This window comes from Panthera leo, chromosome B1 (assembly GCF_018350215.1).
Source record: "Panthera leo isolate Ple1 chromosome B1, P.leo_Ple1_pat1.1, whole genome shotgun sequence".
NCBI classification, from domain to species: domain Eukaryota; kingdom Metazoa; phylum Chordata; class Mammalia; order Carnivora; family Felidae; genus Panthera; species Panthera leo.
This window is the reverse complement of record NC_056682.1, coordinates 201127250-201146659: the sequence shown is the minus strand read 5'-3', so window position 1 is coordinate 201146659 and position 19410 is coordinate 201127250. Positions and strand designations below refer to the sequence as shown.

Sequence of the window (19410 nt, the reverse complement as noted above, 5' to 3'; positions counted from 1 at the left end):
GTCAGAAACCGCCCACAGTCCCAGTGTCACAGGGGAGCAGGGAGGGGCCGGGCATCCACCTAACCCCTCCTTGCCTGGTGTCCCCCTCCCCAACTCCAGGGCACAGGGCCAGGACACAGGGGGCTTCTGATGCTGCTGCAATCCCGGGGAAAGGAGGGAGGAAGAGCCTCAGAAGCTGAAAAGGCCCCCTCACTCCCCAGGGACGACACCAACCAACCCATCTGCCCTTAATGAAACCATTAGCTTTTCATTTACGGACTCAGCCAAGCCTGGAGTTAATCTATGCAACTTGCTCCTTTTCGCTCTTTCTTTTCTTTTCCACTTCCCCCTTTTCTTTTATCAAGAAGTTTTAAAAAGTTTTCTTATAGCTTTAAAAAACCCATATATTTTTCTCATTCACGGCTCAGGAGAGGTGTTCTGGTGCCCAGTGCAGCACAGCACAGGTGCGGAGGACTTTACAGCAATGCACAGCCCCCAGAGCCAAGATCTCGTCTCCTCACCGTCCTCTGCCTTACCGCCAGGCTCCCTCCTGCCCCAGGGCCTTTGCACAAGCCCAGCCCTCCACCTGTGCCGCTTTCCCAAGACCTTTAGACTTCAGAGGAAATGTCCCCTCAGGGAAGTCCCCCCACTTCCTCACCCTCTGTCTCTGCCTCTCCCTCCCTCACAGTGCAGAGCACAGCCTGCAACTATGTTGGACATTTGCCTGTTTCCTCTCTGAAAACCCCACGAGAGCAGGCACTGGGGTATCTGTTCCACAGCTGTAGCATCAGATCCCAGCTTATGCCTGATGCTCAATAAATACGTGTGGGAGAACGGCTGCTGAAGTCTGCGCTTCTAAATTATAAGCACCGAGGATAGAGGTGTGCGAAGCGGGCCATCCGACGTCCTCTGGAGGGAGATGTGGCATGAGGCTGGTCTCAGACTCACAGGGACCTGGGTTGAGACCAGCTTCGGTTTCTTACTAGCTGTGTGACCTCAGACAGGTTACTGAGCCTCTCTGAATGTCAACCAGAGATTTGAAATGGGATGGGAATACCACCAGCGGGGGGGGGGGTGGGGGGGCATGGTGGAGTCTGGCCCTGAAGCAGGGCTGGGGGGGGCAGGGTCTAGGCCGCCCCCACCCCACCCCCCCCGCCTGCCCAGCAAAGGGGAAGGAAGTGGCATTAATTGAGCACCCGTAGCCATACCAGGCGGCTGGAATGCAGAGGTGAGTAGGACAGAAACCCCAGATGAAAGGAGGAGATGGGTGTGGGGGATCCCCAGCTCCCCGAGGTCGGAAGGAGGCCCTAAGACCGGATGGAGCTGGGCGCACGTGAGGCCGGAGCGGACAGCGTGCGGGGAGAGTGGCTGCAGGAGGCACAGCCGCACTGGCAGACGGGGCAGCGCGGGCTGGGACCTGGCCACGGGGCCGGGCGCGGGGGACCCCTCTTACCTGTGGCAGCGCGTACTTAGGAAGCTTCATCAGGACAAACTCGTTGCGACGGTAAGAGACGTAGTATTTGGTCCGGTTCGTTGCGGTGGCCTAATGGGACAGAAGAAGACAAACCCAGGGAGCCGTTGCAGTCAAGCCGGGCCACGAGCGGACGAGTGGGACGCTCTAAATCGCGCGTCGGCTGGCGAGAACGCCCCGTTACTTTGCTCACACCTGCTCTGAGCGAGATGGAAAGACTCGTCCTCATCCTTCAAAGCCCGACACCCAACGTCCACCCTCTGGGACGTCTTCTCCACCTCCGTCTGTGAGAGCCAACCTCTGTCCCCACGCTCTCCCAGCACCCGTTTCCCTATATCCAAGCGACGGAAGGTGGAAGGGGTTCTCTGCCCCAGAACTCCTCTTCGGGAGGGTGCGCGGAGGGCCACCGGGGGGAGGACGAGACTGGCCAAAGGCGAGCTCAAGCCACGAAAGACGACCAGCGAAGCGCGAGGCATGAGCCGCAGAACAGGAGGCAACGCTCGCTGAGGCCGCTCGCACACTGTGCTCGATTCTGTCTCGAAGATGAGAAAACCGAGGCACAGAGATAGTGAGTTGTCTTCCGTGGGAGACGACAGGAGAGCCAGGAAAGGAGAGGCTCTGTAGGGGATGGGGCAAGGAGAAGAGTTGGGGGGGGGGAGAGGGGCAGGGGGGCAGCCGCCGGACGAGGGCAGAGGGCGGTGGCCGGGGGGACGATGGGTGACATCTACGTCTCACCGTACGTGCGTGCCTGTGGGTGTGCACCCATGCACGTGTCTGAGTGTGAACGTGTGACCCCCCCGGTGTGTTCACCTGTGCATGCACGTGGGGGAGTGTCTTCTATGCCTGAGTGAGCACGAGTTGTGTGTGTGTGCGTGTGTGTGTGTGTGTGTGCAGGTGTATGTACGTGGCAATGCGGGTCACTGCTCAGGGGCATCGGCCACCATGCGTCACTGGCCGGGCTCGAATGCCAGCCCCGCCGTCTGTAAACCAGGTGGCCTTGGGAGAGTTTTTTTGAGCCTCGGTTTCCCCGCTATAAATGAGGAGGACAGTATCAGAGACTACGCGATGGGGCAGTCATGGGGAGCAGGGTCTGGGAAGCATGTGGGGCGGCCCCAAGGCCCCAGGAGGACTCAGAGAGTTACTGGAATTATTATTACTAATCAACAAACTATAACAGGCTCACAATGTGCAAAGCATCATGACTACAAGGATGAAGAGATTTCTCTAGACAATTCTATCCTGAGGGCAAGGGACTGTGCGGTCTGCGGTGGTCTGGCCCTCAGGGCCCCCGGAGCAGGGAGCATTGGGATGGGGGACGCGTGGGGGTCCTGGGAGCTCAGAGAGAGAGTGCCCTGGGGTGGGAGAGGCCAGGCAGACTTCCTGGAGGAGGAGATAGCACTCTGCTTCCTCAGAAAGAAGAGCCAAGCAGCCCAGAGACAGACCTGCTTAGCAGGTGGGGGAGGACTGTGGAGAGAGTGGCTGAGAGAGGTCGGTGCCCCTTCTCAGAGCCCCGTCTGCCAGCCGCTGAGCTCCCCCGATGGAGCAGAAGGCAGGGCCGGGCTTGGCAGCCCTCTTGGCCTCGAGAAGTTCAGGTTCACTGGGGAGCCCTGTGGGCGGATGCTCAGCCAGCCAGGGCGGGCCAGGCCCATTCCCGCCAGGAGCTGGTGGTGAAGACAGCGGGGTCTTCTGGGGCCCCGGTGCAGAAAGAAGGAGGCCTGCAAACATGGTGACCTTCCTCATCCACCGGCCACGGTGGGGAGGGGGCTTGTGGGGCGGGCAGAACCGCCAGTGTCCCTGAGATGTGAATGCGACTTTTAACCCAGGGAACAGAACGCACTAAACACAGCCTCATCCTTCATACAGGAGTCTGCCCCCCGCCCCCCGGGTGCCACAGCGTTTCTTCCCCAAATAGCGGGTCACTGGCCACATCCAGCAGGCCCTCTCCCCACGTGAACGCAGCTGGCATCCGCCCAGGCCTCCAGGCGGCCAGGACCTGCCACGCCCATTTTATGGGTCAGCAAGTAGAGGCTGAGAGGTGGAATGATGGCTCTTCCCAAAGCCAGCCGTGGCACCATTAGGTTCGGACCCCCACCTGTGTGTCCCCTGCAAAGGAACCAGCACCAAGAGCCGCTCAGCACCTCCAGGGGGGACCCGGGAAGCGGACTTTCAGGTTCATCACACACTTTGTTGGTGGTGAGGGCTGGTGGGAGGGGCCACCAGGCATCTGCCGGGTCCTCTGAGGACCAAGAAGGCAGGGAAGAGAGTAGAGCAGGGGAGGCAGGACTAGCTCAAACCCGCCCAAGATCAGTTTGCAGGGGAGCAGCGTCCCCGCAACCTCCAAGTTGGGGGTTAAGACAGCTTTTCTGAGCAGCTTTGGAGAAAGATGGGAACCAGAGCAGGACAGGACAGGACAGGAGGCAGATGGACGTCTGTGGTCCCTGATGGCCTGAGCAGGTGCTGGGGGCCGCCGGTGCTCATGGGGCAGGGCGTGCCCCTGTCCCACATCGACAGTGTCACCGGTCACTGGTCAGACCAGGCCACCATGACCGTGAGGAATGGAGACCAAGCCCCAGCTGCAGTCCCGTCCGAGCTCAGGCAGAGCAAACCCCAGGGATGAGCAGGTACCCCGACTGTGGTGAGCGGGGACTGCTTCTTCTCCCACCTTCCATGTGGCCTGGTTGAGCCCCGCTCCTTACAGATCAGATTTCTCCATACGCTCGTGCGCAGCAAGCCCCTGTGTCCTTGTGTGGACGAGGCAGCTGTGGTGATGAAACGGCCCCGAGACAGGGCAAAGAGGAGGCTGAGTGCGGAGGGAGCCTTGGCATTTATCTCGTGGGGTCCCAGGGGGCAGGACAGGGGCTACCAGATGAGAGTAAAGCCAACGCTTTGTGCCAGAATGAACTTTCTAAAGATCTGAGCTATCCAGGAGGGGGACAGGCTGGTTTTGAAGGAGTGAGCTCCTCATCAGGAGAAGGAATCAAGAAGCAGTATGATCGGTTATTCACTGGAGTTTCTGAATGGTCAGACCACATGGTTCTTAAGGGTGGTCCCAACCGTGACCTGAGAACCCACGTGTAGGGGCAATGACCAGACAGCCCCTATCAGTCCCAAAGTCAGTGAAACCAACGGGAGCAAACTGGGCTTGGGCTCGGGGCCCCCGAGCCATGGGAGGTTGCTGACGGGCAGAGGCGGGGAGGGGCAGGGAGCAGCATCCCTGCCTCAAGGCTGTGGTTTTGTGGGGCCCTGGTGGGGGGTGCCAGCAGCACGCGGCGAATGAAGTAGCCTTGGAGGGAAAAGAGCCCTTTTCTCGCCTCCCGTCCGAGCGACTGTATCTCCCCCAGCGTGGCTGACACTCCACGCCACCTGCTGCCCGTTGGCAGAGGCCCAGCAGCAGCCTTACCTTAAAGAAGATGTAGTCGTCCTGCACGGTCAGAGAACTGTGGTCAATGCGGCCTGGGAACAAAGCCGTCAGCGTCTTATCGGAGCAGTTGTGGATCTGGCAGGTGACGTAGCGAAACCCTGCGGGAGATAAGAGCCAGCACTCGGCGCAGGAAACCTCAGACTCCCAGACTCTTGCCGAAGGACGCGTCGGACACAGCCTCAGACGCGATGCAACGCCGACCCGTTCTTGGCTCCGTCGGATAGCACGGCCGCGGGTTTGGCTTGCGGGTCTGAGTCTCAGGGGGCCCGTCCTGTGGCTGCACCTGCCGCTGAGGGGTGGCCCCTTACGCCCGGCACGCTTTGCATCCTCCAGACTGTGCTGCCGTGGCCCCATCTTACGGAAGAGGAAACTGAGGCAGAGAGGGAGGTTGGGGAACGTGTCTAAAGCTGGGCCACCCGGCCTGCCGCCAGCTTCTCGTAAGGGACGAGCCACGCCTGCTCCTCTGGGGGGTCGTCTACAGACGTTTTCCTGGCACAATGGCAGAAAACCCGAGGGTGGCCGAGCTGACCCCTGACGGGGAATGTCCGCTGACCCCGGGCTAAAGTCGTGCGGGCGGGTGAGTGCCCACCTTCTGCTCACTGCTTCATGCCATAGCACACCCCCAACTTAAGTGTCCTAGCCTGCTTCTGTCTCACTGGGAGAAGGACCTCAGACTGACCCAGACAGAGAGCCCCAGCCCAGGGGCCTGCGCTGGGCAGATGCACTCACCCACAGAAGGGCAGCACGGGGCCACGGTGGGCACCCACAGCGCCCATCATGGCACCGGCCCCCTCCTGCCCCCCGGAGCCTCCCCTACCTAAACAGGGGTGTGTGTGGGTGGGACTCAAGTGTCCTTTCTTCCCCTAACCTCAGGCGAACGCTTTCCTCCCTTCGCAAACGCTTACAGTCAGGCAAAATCGAACACACGCTTTGCCAGGCGGCTGCTGTTTTTATTCCGCATCCTGTTTTCCCAGGGTTTGGGGGTCCCGCGAAGTGGTGCAGGGGGGCCCGAGCCTATGCCGGAGGCGCTCTTTGTTCCAACTCGCGGGGCAGGAGCAGGGTTTAACCACGGACACCAAACTGGAGCCCACGAGGGCGTTCCGGGTCATCAGCGCCTTTGGGGCACATCCTGCCACGGCCCTGGTGGCTGGACAGCGTGGACAGGGCGGAGGGGCCGGCTCGGGGCCAGGAAGACCCCACGCCCGCCTCAGCAGCGAGGTGAACTCGGTTATAGTTGCTGTGCTCCAGCAGAGGTGAGGATTAATGCCAGCCTCCAAGAGTGGGTGGGGGCCCAGGGAGACAGCGGCACACGGGGGACCCACAGTCAGCCACGGCTGTGCCACTGCCCACCCGCTCCTGAATCCCGTCCACGTCCCCGCCAAACGGGCTGGTCGCTCCCTGCGGGCGGCACTGGATTTCCTATCCTGGACTCGCCTGCTGGACAGGCGGTGGGAACACTCACCCGGGTCTGACTCGAAGTCACCACCCAGCTCACACCCCCGTTCACGGGCTCACACCCTCACCCCCTCACCCACTCGCACACCCACTCACTCACAGTGGCCCTGCAGCTGCCCTGGCCGCTGGCATTTGACCATGTGCTTATTCACTCGGCAGATCCGCTGGGGACACAGAGGCGAATCAATCAGACCCACCCGGTCCCCACAGAGCTGTGACGGCAGCCCAGGCCCGGAGAAGGTGGCCGGCAGGGAAGGTGGTCCAAGGACAGTAAGAACCCCAAGATGGAGAAATGTGGTCGAGTGCTCCCAGTAGGGGCGGGGCCAGCAGGGGCGGGGCCAGCTGGCAAGGCGAGCCTGGGGAGTGACCCCCTGGTAGGGGCGGGGCCAGCTGGCAAGGCGAGCCTGGGGAGTGACCCCCTGGTAGGGGCGGGGCCAGCTGGCAAGGCGAGCCTGGGGAGTGACCCCCTGGTAGGGGCGGGGCCAGCTGGCAAGGTGAGCCTGGGGAGTGACCCCCTAGTTCAGACAGGGTGGGTGACGACTCGGGGAAGGACCAGGAGGTCCGGGTGCCATGCCACCGAGCTTGGCTAGACTGGACTCTAATGGGGCTCTGAGGCTGGGGCGTGGGTGCCAGGGGTCAGGTGGGGGCGGGGGGACACACGTGGTCTTCAGTGGGGGGGACGCCACTCAGGTGCTACACCAGTTCTGGGGAGCCAGTGGTGTGGCTGCTGGGCCAAGGGTTCTCCCTCTCCCCTGGGAGGGCAGGTCGTGGGAAATCATCTCCATGTGGCGGGTCACCACCACCCCTGTGGCGGGTCAGTCCCCGTGTCACCCTAAGCGAGGCCCGGGGTATTTTCGGATTTGGGGGTGGAGCATGGTGGGAGCCTGTGACCTTGTGCGTGTGGGCAGCCGCGAACCCCTCTGAGCTTTGTTCTGGGGAAGCCTGACCCCGATCCAGGAAAGAGCTGAGGGTTAAGGGACTCAGCAGCGGCTTCCGTCCACATCCACCAGGCGCTCGCTCATGACGTCCCCACACTGAGCCCCACACGGGCACTGACCCATTTCACAGACGAGGACACCGAGGAGCGGGGAGGAGAGGGAACGTCCCGGGGGTCATGCCGCTGGCACATGGCGGGCTGGGAGCGGACATCAGTGCTTCTGTTCTCAGCCGGGACTCTCTGTGGCCCGGCTCTGAATCTGCCCCCCGCCCCCACTCCCCGCCGTGTGTCCCCCCCAGGGAGCTCCACTGCGTGGCCCTCGCCAGCTCCCGCGTCTGGTACACGTGAACCTGCGAGGTCCCCACTCCAAGGGAAACCGGGCAGGAGGAGACTCAAGGGCCCCAGCGCCCAGGGGAATGTGGTGGGAGCAGCGACAGGCACCGGGGCGGCGCCCCCTCCGCTCTCCTTCCCTCCTTGCTGCTCGGGCCCCACGGCTGGTACAACGTGGACAGCTTCTGTGCTGTCCCCAGCCAGGCAAAGGGCAGGGCTGTGGCTTGTTCACCTCTGTGTCCCCAGCAGGGTCAGCACCGGCCTGACCCACAGGGGACTCAAGTACGTGTTGAATAAAGGTCCTCTTGGCGCTGATGTTCCAGAATACCCCATGGTTCTAGAATCTTCCATAGTTCTACGGCCAGTGCTCCTCCCTCAGGAGCACAGAGGACCATTCCCAGAGCATGCAAGGCCCCCCGGGCGCCCTCTGGCATGAAGCCGGCTGGGCCGGGGCGGCCAGGCCCCTGCCCCACTAAACGGGGACGTCATGGGAAGCCCCCACCTGGCCTCAGCACTCAGCAACGCCAGAGGGGGCACGCAGAGTGAGCGGGAAACACTCAGTGCTCAGAGGCCGGAACCAATCACCCTCTTAATAGACTTCCCCACTGGAGCAGAGTGCGTGGCTTCAATTTATCCCCAGCTGGAAAACAAGCACACTTAAAGTTACACCACATCATAACATCTCGAGGTCGGCTGTGCAGGGCCAGCCGAGGAACCGAGCAGGGCACGTTGGGCCTGGCCCGGAGCAGGGGTGAGGACGCCAGGGCACACACCTGGTGCAGGCACATCCCCCCGCCCCCCCCCCCCCCCCCGGCCCCGACTTACCTCCTCCGAGGTCCTGGGTTTCCATGTGGACCAGGTCGGGGTCGGTGTCCACCCCAGACACGGCCCTGGAAGAGAGCGGGCTGGGGTTGGCGCTGGGAATGGGGACCCCAAGCCCCTCTCGTGGTGCCTGCGTCAATCCCTGAACCCCAGGTAGCCACGTGGCCCCGGGGGCTGGGGCCACGCTTGCTCTGTGGTCCTCCCCCTGCTCCTGGCGAGGGAGCCAGAACCCACGGTTCGCAAGGCATCCTTCTTTTTCAAGAACTCTTCGTAGCAGACTCTCCTTTACCAAAGACGCTCACGTTCCTTGTATCTTTGTTGTTTTGTTTTGTTTTGTTTTGATGATCAAAACCCCCGTAGGAGGCTGGGCAGGCCTTGGGAGCGGCAGGGGCCCGACGAGCTGACTCTAGCCGTTAGAGCACAGACATCCGGGCCAATACGACTATTAAAAATCCAGCCACCAGAACGACCCCTCTCGTGGACACTCACCTTTCCCAGTGAGCAAAGTGAGAGTCAGCACAGGGAGTCCCTTCCCGCGGCCGCTCCGCCCAGCAGGCTGCCGTCCCTATGGCCCCCTCTGGGCCACCGAGCTGTCCTCCGTGGAAGGAGCACTGGGTCTCCGGCAGCCCCTTCCACAGCGCTGGTGAGCGCCACGCCCCCCCTCCAAGCTGGTCCCTTCCAGTTCCCAGCCTGCCTCCCAGCTCCAGGGTCCAGGGGTCCCCAGGTGCACAGGGAGAGTCCACAGAGGGTCTGAGGGCCACGCACCCCACAGAGGCTCCGTGGCACAAGCCAGCGGGGCGTCCCCTGCAGTCCACTGATGTTGCAAACCATGGGCTCTAGCATCCGTCACTGTGCCCCTAAATACTATTTCAAGGTGAGGTTTGCTTTAGGCTTTTGTGCACAGACCACTTGTGAGCTCGGAGGACCAAGGTCTCCTGCCCAACATTTCTCTCTCTTTTCTGAGTAAAGTGACGCCGTTTCTTCTTCCAGGGGCACCGACAGGTCCTCGGGCCCTCAGCCGGGCAGCTGGGATTTTAGCCTTACAACCCTGCACCTGCGAAGTGCGGTAATGATACGAGCTCATTCACGCTCTCCCTCCCTCCCTCCTTCATTCACCCCCTCCCTCCCTCATTCACTCACTCACTGATTCGTATCCTCCCTCCTTCATTCATTCACTCACACTTATTCATTCATTCATTCATTCCCTCACTCACTCATTTACTCACTCCTCACTGTCTCCCTCCCTCCTTCATTCATTCCCTCCCTCATTCATTCCCTTACATACTCATTCACTCATTCATTCACTCACTCCATCACTAATTGAGTCGCTCACTCACTCATTCACTCACCAGCTCACCCCTGCACTGACTCACTCTCCTACTCAGTCTGTGAGTTCCACTCACTCACCTGCCTTCTCCACTGAGAGGCACCCCCACCACCCTCCCGTGCCCCCTGGCTCTCCCATTGGAGCACCCCATCCCCAAGCCCCAGGCCCTGGACCAGGCAAGGGCCCAGTGGGTTGAGGTCCCTGCCCAGAACCCCTTGGTCACGGGTTCTGGCGACCACGCGAGGCTGCATGCACGTCACCTCAGACACAGCCTGGCTCCCTGCAGGGAGGGCCACCCCTGTTTGTTGAGGTCCCCAAGACTGGTATGTGGGAAGGTCTTTGGTCCGCTGCCTAGAAACAGCAGCCATGTGAGATGACCCAGGGGCAGGCAGGTGTATGAAGAATACCTTGGGGACACGGTGGGGGGGTTGGTCCGCACTCCTACGGACGTCACGGGACGTCCTACGGACACAGACGGTTCCTGTAAACCCTCACAGGCGCCACACCAGGCCCGTGGCGGGAAGGGCTGTCTTCTCCCTTCTGCCTCCCTCCACCACGGAGGCCCTGCCGCCTGTCCCACCCCCCGGGCAGGTGCCGAGCTGGCGGAAGAGGAAGGCTGAGACTTTGTGAGTCAGCTCGGGCCTGAGCAGAGAAGCAGGAATGGAAGTCCGCGAAGCACAGCGGCCAACGGCACGGCCACTGGCCGCAGGCGGAGGGCTCCTTGCCGGCAACGTGGTCTAGGACACGTGCCCTAGCCTCTCCGGGCCTCAGTTTCCCCCTGTGTCACGTGAGGGCAAGACAGTCAGGGTCTGTGTTCTCACTTGACACGATGGCGCATTCGGTCTGGTACCCGGTAGATGGTCAGCATCCACAACGTGGCAAGTCCACAATGTGGCTGCTACGACGTCGCTCCGCGGCCACGGAGGCCACGGGGAGGGCAACACACAGGTGCCCACGGTGGGCGCAGGACGCAGCGGGCCTCCCACCCCTGGGCTGTGCCTGCCGGGGGCCCCATGGCCAAGCTGATGAGCTCGCCCACCGGGTAGCCTCCCAAAGCACGAAGGGGTCCCAGCCTCAGACGGAAGGCGGGCGTCGGCCGTCCCGCTGTCGGTTCGAGGACAAAGCGCGTCTTAGAAATGCTGGCAAAACAGCATTCTTCTCTGCTTACAAGAGGGGGGGCTTCCGCCTGTCACCACATTCCGGGAAAGGTTCCTGGGCCCCAGCGGCCAAGCGTCTGGCCCGATTATCTCTCACGCATAACGGCTCAGAGCAATTTGAGGAACTTGTGGGAGAAATGATTTGATTTGTCCGAGATAATACCCTGTTTGAGTTAGCGCTAATTTACCGCGGGCACGTTTCCCTCCCCGTCCCGAGAGATCTCGCTGTGCCCCCCGGCCTGGCCTGGGACAGATGGCGGGCCAGCGCCCCGCCATCCTGCAGACTTCCCAGGCCCTCCTGCGGGAGATCCTGCCTCCTTGCCCCTCCCCACCCCCTGGGAGCCCCTGGGGCCAACAGTTCCCACCAGTGACGAGGCCGGTGCTTGATGTGGCCTCAGGCTTCCCAGGAAGGCACCGCGGGATGCCGTGTGGCGGGAGCCGTGACCTCTCCCGCCAGCAGAAGGCACACATACCAGCCGGCAATAACCCAGAGTTAGAGACGCGGGCCTTTCGGCCACAAGTCAGGAAACTAGCTCCTTGCTGTGATTCGCATGAAGACAGGGAGACGCGGAGGAAGGGGGCGGAGGGCTGTTCCACGGTGCTTCTCTGCTGGGGACACAGGACTGTGGCCCAGGAGGAGGCCTGTCCAATGGTTTGTCGTACACACGAGGTAAGAAAGGGAAAGGATAGGAGTGTGTGCACACGTACAGGTGCAAGAAACAGCAAATCGGTCGGAAGAACACGCGTGCAACGGCACATCTCCAGAGGCGGTTTAGGCAGGAGAATGGGTCACGGCCGCGGCTGGTGGGCAGGAAATGGGGCCCGGGGCCAGCGCTCTCACGGCCACTCCCTCGGCCGCCGCCCCGCCCCACCAGCAGGGGCTTGTCCCCCGTGGGCCTCACTCTCTCCACAGACTGGCATCAGTGCAACGAGACTAGAACATGAGACGAGAACGCTGCTCAGACCGATTGCTGAGCGGGGCCCCAAGAGAAAACACCAGTGTGGGAGGGGAGCCCCAGCACCTGACATCAGGCAGGGCGGGAGAGCAGGGCCCAGGCAGGCCAGGGAGGCTGCACTGGAGGGGGGCAGTTAGTCAGGGGCTGAGTTAGGACCTGGGGCAGGAGTGTGGGGGGAGGGGTGGTGAGGAGGGGAAAGGGGGGGCAGTAGTGTGGGGGGAAGGGAGGTGGGGAGGGGGAGGGAAGAGTAGGGGGAGCCGGTGGGGAGGAGAGACGAGGGGGCAGAGAAGAAGGGAGGGGGTTGGTGGGGAGGGCAGAGGAGAGAGGGAGGTGGGGACGGGAGGGGAGATGGGGTGGTGAGGAGGGGAGAGGGAGGGGAGGTAGGGAGGGAAGAGTGGGGAGGGGAGGGGAGACAGGGGTGGTGGGGTGGGGGGACCAGTGGGGAGGGGAGCAGTGGGGAGGTGGGGAGGGGGGACCAGTGGGGAGGGGAGCGGGAGGGGAGGTGGGGAGGGGCGCACGGGTGACCTGAGGGGAGCAGGCCCAGACTCTCTGCCATGTCCCACAGGCCCCAGCAGGGCAGAAAGAGCACCCCGGAGGTCCCCCTGGAGGAGGAGGTCATGGCTGGGGTCAGAGGCAGGAGTAGGCGGGGAGCCCCGAGCCGGGGGCTGTGGGGAGGCAAGGGGAGCACCGGTCGCAGGTGGGGGGCTCTCACCAGAACACGTGGTCTTTGGTCACTCGCTCCCGCAGCAACGTCCACTTCTTCCCCAGGTCAGATGACACGTAGAGCTTCAGGGCAGAGAAGAGAAACACAAGTCCGGTCATACTGTGAGGGATGAGCCTCTTCCGGGCCGGGGGCCCTCTGCCCTGGACCGCGGATGCCCCGTGGGGGTCGGGAGGCCCGTCCAGCCCGGGCAGGCCCTGTGCTCACGTGGGGGCCCAGACCGAGCTCCAGAGGCCGAGGGTCAGGCACAGGGGCTCCGTGAAGAGGCCGTCTCAGCCCCTGTGCAGCTGGCAGGAACCAAGAGACACCGGCCAGGCAGCCGTCCCAGGGGAGGCGCACCTGAGCGTCGCTGGCCGGGAGGGACCTGGCAACATGCCACAGGAGCGGGAGGCCGGGACCCAGGGCGGTTTGGGAAGAAGGGGGCAGGGTCTGCAAAGGGCACGCGGTGTGAAGGGGGTCCGTGCGGGCGGGAACAGCGGGGTCCCCTCTGTGCAGGCCACCTGGGGTCTGCGCCCACGCCAGGGACACAGGGCCCATGCTCAGAAGGGCCCTGCGCTTGGGCTTAACGCTATGCGGTCACCAACTTGAACTTCCTAACATACGTATCTTCGAATCTGAGTTTCGTAAGAGAAGCGCGATGAAACAGTGAGCTCGTGGGGGAGCTCAGAGCCCCGGCTCCTGCGAGGCCCTGCCTCCTGCCGCCTCCTGGGACAGGACCTGGGAGGCCTGAGCCTGGGCTGGGGAGGGTCCGGGTCAGGGTCCCCCCCGTGTGTGCCGAGTCCTAAGGCAGAGCCCCGGGAGCCCGGGAGGGTCTGCACTCGCTCTGTGTCCCCCCGGGCACAGCGCAGAGTGATGGCAAATCGCTCATGAAAAGCACCGTGACAGCCCGCCTTCCCGCCCCCCTCCCCTCTGACAACCACCTGGGGGAAGAAAGGCACAGGAGAGGGAATGCTCAATGGGATGTGCACCTGGCGACAGGTGGCAGCCACTGGGGGGCACAGCCTAACACGGAGAGCATCGTGGGATCCCTATGTTGCACACGAGAAGCTGACGTAACATCGTGTGTCCACTACGGCTCAGTTCCCTAAACCCACCGTGCCAGCGTGAGAAAGATGCAGAAGGGAGGAGGGCTCGTCCTGAGTTTGAAACATTTCTCATGTTGTACCGGCCCCTGCAGGGTACAGAGCCCACCAGGCCCCGGCTGGTAAGACAAGGCGCCGGGCAGGGCGGCGGGTGGTGGTGGTGGGGGGGGGGGGGGGCAGGTCCTGTCTGTCCCTTCCCCCTTTCTCCCGCCAGCTTTGCCCCTCGCCAGCTGCATTCCTGGCTCTGGGGTGAGAATAAACGCTAACACAGAGCTGGGACACAGCTACAGTGAAGGTCCCAGTGGGTCTTTCATTTGTGATTTTTCCAAGTTTTCTTTGCCAGCTTCCCCTGTGGGTGGGTCGGGTTCATGGGAACGCTAAAGCACCCGTGCCATTCCTGAGAGGGGGGTGGGGCGGGAGGGTTTTGTATTTTTTTATTTGTTTCTAATGTTTATTTTCGAGAGAGAGAGAGAGAGAGAGAGAGACAGAGCACGAGCAGGGCAGGGGCAGGGAGAGGGAGACACAGAATCCGAAGCAGGTTCCAGGCTCCGAGCTGTCGGCACAGAGCCCGACCCACGAGCCGTGAGATCATGACCTGAGCAGAAGTTGGGCGCAGAGCTGATTGAGCCCCCCAGGCGCCCCGGGCCGGGAGGCTTTCAAGGGATCTCTGCACCCGTGAAGCAGGACAGACACGGAAATCCTACGTGGCACACACACGAGCAAAGCGTTGTGTCGCAAAGGCAGGCCTGGGAGGGGGCATTGTGCTCGTCACTCCCTGGCTGATGGGGCACGCTGTGCTTCAGGGGCGGAGACCTGGTTCCCCCGAACCCTGCCTCTCAGTTGTGCCACCGTGTCACCTCCGTGCCTCAGTTTCCCCATCTATAAAATGACGCCCGCAGCTGCAACATTTTGCAGGGGGGAGTCTGTGACTTGGGAGGTCGTGGGGTCCAGTAACCAGGTGGTTCCCGATAGACTCCGCAGTACACAGTTGTGTGACGCCCCAAAGCTTCCTAAGCCTCGGTTCCCCGCTTTCTAAAATGGGGATCCAGAGCCCTGCCTTACAGGGACGTGTGGGATCACGCTGGGCCCTGTCGCAAAGCAGTGCCACTAATTATGTGCTCCACGTGTCCCGTCAGCGTCACGTGGGGATGATCTCAGGCTGCCGTCGAGGGCCCGCTGCACGCGTGTGTGCCGGGCACGTCCTGTCTCGGCCCGTCCCAGGGCATCCCTGTGAATCAGATGCTTTTATGAACCTGTTTTATAGCTCGAAAATGGCAGCCGAGGCCACGTGAGAGATTTGCCCGGGGTTGGTCGCGGGCAGAAGCCGGGTTTGAATTCTCTGTGATTTGAACGCCCCTTCCTTCACTCCTCTGTACTCAAGACGTGTCCAGAATAAGTCAGTTAAGCAGAGCAATGTCACGGCCAGCCCTCAAAACGAAGGAAGGCTCAAGCCAGCCCCTGGACCTCCGGTACAGCGGCCCCAGTGTCTCCGTCTGTAAAATGGGTCTAAAACGCCATGCTAACGGCGGCTGGAGCTGGAGCCCACATCTGCTGGCTTTCAGGGCTGGCCCAACACGTTCTGTGCCACGTGCTCCCCGTCTGACCCAGCCTGTCCCCATCAGGGCCCTAAGTCACGAAGCGTAAGTGAGGCCACTGGTGTTACAACTGCTGTTCACGAAAGAAGGCTTTGTGGAATCTTCAAAGGGGAACTGGGGTTTTTCAAGCATAAGCCCGGTGCCGTCCTGACCTGCGGCATGGTCGCAAGTCCATCCGGCCGTGCCTAGTGTCAATCCCCCGCCAGCTGCCGAGGCCGGGACCCCGGCCCCATCCTCACCGACCCGTTGCCACGTGTGTGCTAGTCTCCTCCCCCCGACTCATGGCTGCTGCACTCCTGCACCCCCTCCACCCCGTGGCCCTGCTGAGCCACCTCCGTGGCTTCCTGTGGGCGTCCTCCCTGCAGCCCTCAGCCCCCCCATCCTGCCCCTGCTCTGTGACACAGCCACTGGGGTCTTTCCGGGACACACAGCTGACCACATCACCCTCCTGCATCAGACCTCCCAGGGGATGCCACGCCCTGGGATAAAGCCCACACTCCTTGTACGGGCACTCAGGGCCCCTGGGCTGCCTGGCCTCCCTCTAGCTGTTGTCCCTGCCCATACATGCCCCTATACACCCCACAGCCCTGTCACACCCACGCCGACTGTGGTGCTGATGTGTCCCATGGGGTCCTCTGAGCATCCGTGCCTGCTGTTCCCTCTGGCTGGAATGCCCTTCCTTCCCCCAGTCAGTATTCAAGACTCAGTCGAAAGTCACCTCTCGGTCAGGGTTTTGGCCAAGGTCACCTGTTCGGAGGCCCTGGGACAGCAGAAGCAGGCTCAGAACCCAGTCCATTAGGTGGAGGAGACTGCGTCAGGGCTCAGGGCCCAGGACCCAGAGAGAACTGGCCTTTACTGGACACCCCACTCTGGGGGTGGGGAGCCCCTTGTGCTGTCACCCACCTGGCACCGGGGACCCTGGCACTTCCAATCATCTCCATCCAGAACCTTCCCACGCCCCCCAGTCCCCTTCCACCTCCACCTGGGGCCTCCTTGCCCCTGGCTTCCAGCAGACGCCCTACCTCTGAGGCCACAGATTCAAGCCCCCTCTTCTGGATCCTTCCACCACCCCCGCAGCTACAGAAAAAACACCCAGGGGATCCCGCCTCAGTGCAAACGCTCTCTCCTCGCAAATACTCTCCCCGAACCTCAGCATCCTGGGAGATGGCCCACCTGAGGACGGCCGTCCCTGCCTGAGTCTCAAGCACAGCCTCCTGTGACTCACAGCTTGTGAGCCCCGTGATTAGAGCCACCGTTGTCCCCTTTCTTAACACACGTGGGAGTTTTCTCTGTGAAGCGCCCTCCTCTGCCGTCACCGGCTTGAAGAAAACATCCAAGGCCGCGAGATTTTGCTCTTTGAGGAGGACTCGCCTGCGAGCGTCCTGGGATGGGAGGGCCCCCAGAACAACCACAGACGGGGGTCTACACAGCAAAGCTTCATTCCCTCTCAGCCCTGGAGGCCGGGAGTCCAAGACCCAGGTGGGAAGCTCCTTGGTTCCCTCTGAGGCCTCCCTCTTCTCCCTGTGTCCTCACGCGGTCGTCCCTCTGTGCCCCGTGTCCTGCTGCCCTGTCCTTATCAGGACACCTGCCATATTGTATCAGGTCCCACCCAGACGACCTATTTTAACTTAAATATCCCTTTAAAAGTCCTGTCTCCAAACAAGGTCCCATCTGGGGGGTGGGAGTGAGGACTTCCGCATACAGATTTGGGCGAGGACACAACCCTGCCCGTCAGGGAAGCCACTTTCGACCCCCTTGACCTCTGGGGTCCTTCCTGCCGCATCTGCAGAAGCTTCTCCAGATCCCCAGCCTCGCACTTGCTAAGAGAACTCCCGGCCTCTGAAACGCGGCCGCGTTACTTCCTGCTTCTCTGCTAGAGCGTGTGCAGCTCGCTGGCACATACCCTGCCTCGCCCACCTCTCCCCCTGCGCCGCGCCCGGGACTCATCCCCGCAGGGGCTGCCAAACTTTTCTGGAACGTTTCCAGAAAATACCTCTGGCTTTTCAGGCTGTGTGGCCTCTGTTGTAGCTACTCATCGCTGCCTTTGGGACAGGAAAGCAGCCAGAGAGGACATGTAGACGAACAGGTTGCCTGTGTTCCCAAAAGACTTTATTTACAAAAACAGGTGCCAGGCCATCGTCTGCCGATGCCTGCTCTAGGGTCCGTGCTATGAAATTGTCACCTTAATATTTTAGAAAAAGGGCTTTTTGGAGAGCGTTCGTCCCCCGGAACGTAAGATTCCTTTGCTGATGACGGAGGTGAAGCCCAAAGAGGCAGGGAAGCCACTCCAGGTCAGGCAGTGCTTGCTTCCAGTAGAAGTTTCCGTCTCGTGGGCCTGAGTGTGACACCCCAGTGGCTGAGGGGTCCCCCGGGAGGGATGACAGGCCACCTCTGGTCCCTTCCCTGGCCCATCTGAGCGACCAGGCCGGGGCCCCCACCTCATGTGTCAATTTCCCCAGCGACAAACTGGGAGAGAACTGCCCCTACCCTCAGACGGTGCGCGGCCATCAACGTCCGGGAGCCTGGTCAGCAAACCTCTGCATTAGCGGATGGCATTATCACCGCTATCCCCGCGGACGCACCGGCGTTTACGACGCCTGCCCCAGGACGTGACGGAGCCCGTTCAATTTGCTCTCGTGGGAAGGGGTTGAGGACGCGCCATCAACGGCCGCAGAAACAGAACACCGCCGCTTAATAAAAGACAGGCGCCAGTAAATCAACAACGACCGCACCAGGGACATCCCGCTTGTGCAGCAAATCCTGCACGGTGGTGTCCCCGTGGAACGGCTGATTTGCTCCAGGCCACTTGGCCAAGAAGGGAGCCGAGGTGGCTTTACCAGAACGCATCCGCTGCCCTGACATGAACGTGATGTGCAAGAGAGTCAGGGCAGGGGACAGGTGAAGGCAGGCGAGCCGGACGAGGTCAGGGGAAGGCCACTGCAGAAATGCGTGCCCGTCGGTCTCACACGGTCGTTAGAGGGCTGCCCTCTGATCACCGCCCGGCTCTCAGCGGTGGGTTGAGCGCGGTGGAAGGTGCCCAGCCTCCCTCCCTCCCTCGCCGCGGGGCGCCTCGCGGCACACAGGCCGCAGAGTGGGACTCCAACATCGCTCAGCATCCCTTGCAGCTAGAGTTCTGGGGCACAGGCGCACCCGTGGGACACTTGGAGGGTGAACGTGGCACGGGGGCGCTGTCTTGCCACCTAGGGCCACGCCTGCTGGCCGGCGAGGTCGCATCTGTCCTCAGCTGCGGGGGGTGGGGAGGGCGGCTGTGGTGGAGCCCGCAGCCGGTCCTGCCTTCCACGGTCTGTCACTGGCTCTGCGAAGGTCGCGAGGCAGCCGTGCCGCAGCAGTGACGATTTCAGATGCGTGGGTCTCCACATCAGCTGTGTGTCCTCGACCTTGGTAAGTCCCGTGGGGCTCCTGGTCCCCCCACCCCGGCTTCCTGACATGTGAGGCAGAGGCCCCCCCCCCCAGATGGATAGCTCTGTGGCTCCCAGGAAGACCCCTGGGGGTCCAGCCTGGACCCCCATGCCCCCCACCAACAGTTTAGAGAGCACCCAGTTCCTTCTTCTGCTTAAAATATCCTGCCCTGAGCCCCGTCGGACACAAGGGATCGGACACACACCGACGTGTAAGATCCTCACCACTTACGAAATCGTTCTGTTACTCAGAGAAGCCCGATTTCCACCCAATTCTGAAACCTGAGGTCAGGGAGGACGTGGGATGTTGGAGCCTGGAGCCCTGCAGGAAGGCTCGTCTGCTGACCCTCCCGTAGCTGGGGGCCCCCCCTGCCCGCCCCTCCCCCCGCTGCCTTGACTGCCCTCCGCTTCAGCGCGGATAAATGCAAACCCGGTTCTCTGTGGCCAGAGGATTGCGGGTGGTCGTTGCAGTCATCTCTGCGGTTTTGAAGTTGTATTAAACGTAAATGTACCTTGCGATCCGTTCCCTACACGTCTCTTCAGAACCCCTCCGCTAGGAAGGCTTCCCTGATTGATGGTCTAAGGTGTCTTTTCTTCCCCACTAAGGTTCTAGAAGGCAGTCCCAGGCTCAGATTCATTTCTCACGGTGCTGGGAAACAGGAGGTTCTTGATGGGGAGCAGAATGAAACATAACAGTGGGTCTGTCACGTGTTAGAGGTGAGTGTCCCGGGCTGTGCC

At 61.9% G+C, this 19410-nt stretch overlaps 1 protein-coding gene across 1 annotated transcript in view; it reads right to left on the bottom strand.

Moving 5' to 3' along the window:
- Positions 1-19410, bottom strand: part of SORCS2 (sortilin related VPS10 domain containing receptor 2) — a 468792-nt gene that overhangs the window by 65198 nt on the left and 384184 nt on the right. The window contains 4 exon segments of the mRNA XM_042936992.1: positions 1433-1522; positions 4851-4969; positions 8419-8483; positions 12568-12641. Of these exon segments, the coding sequence (XP_042792926.1) occupies positions 1433-1522; positions 4851-4969; positions 8419-8483; positions 12568-12641 (348 nt within the window).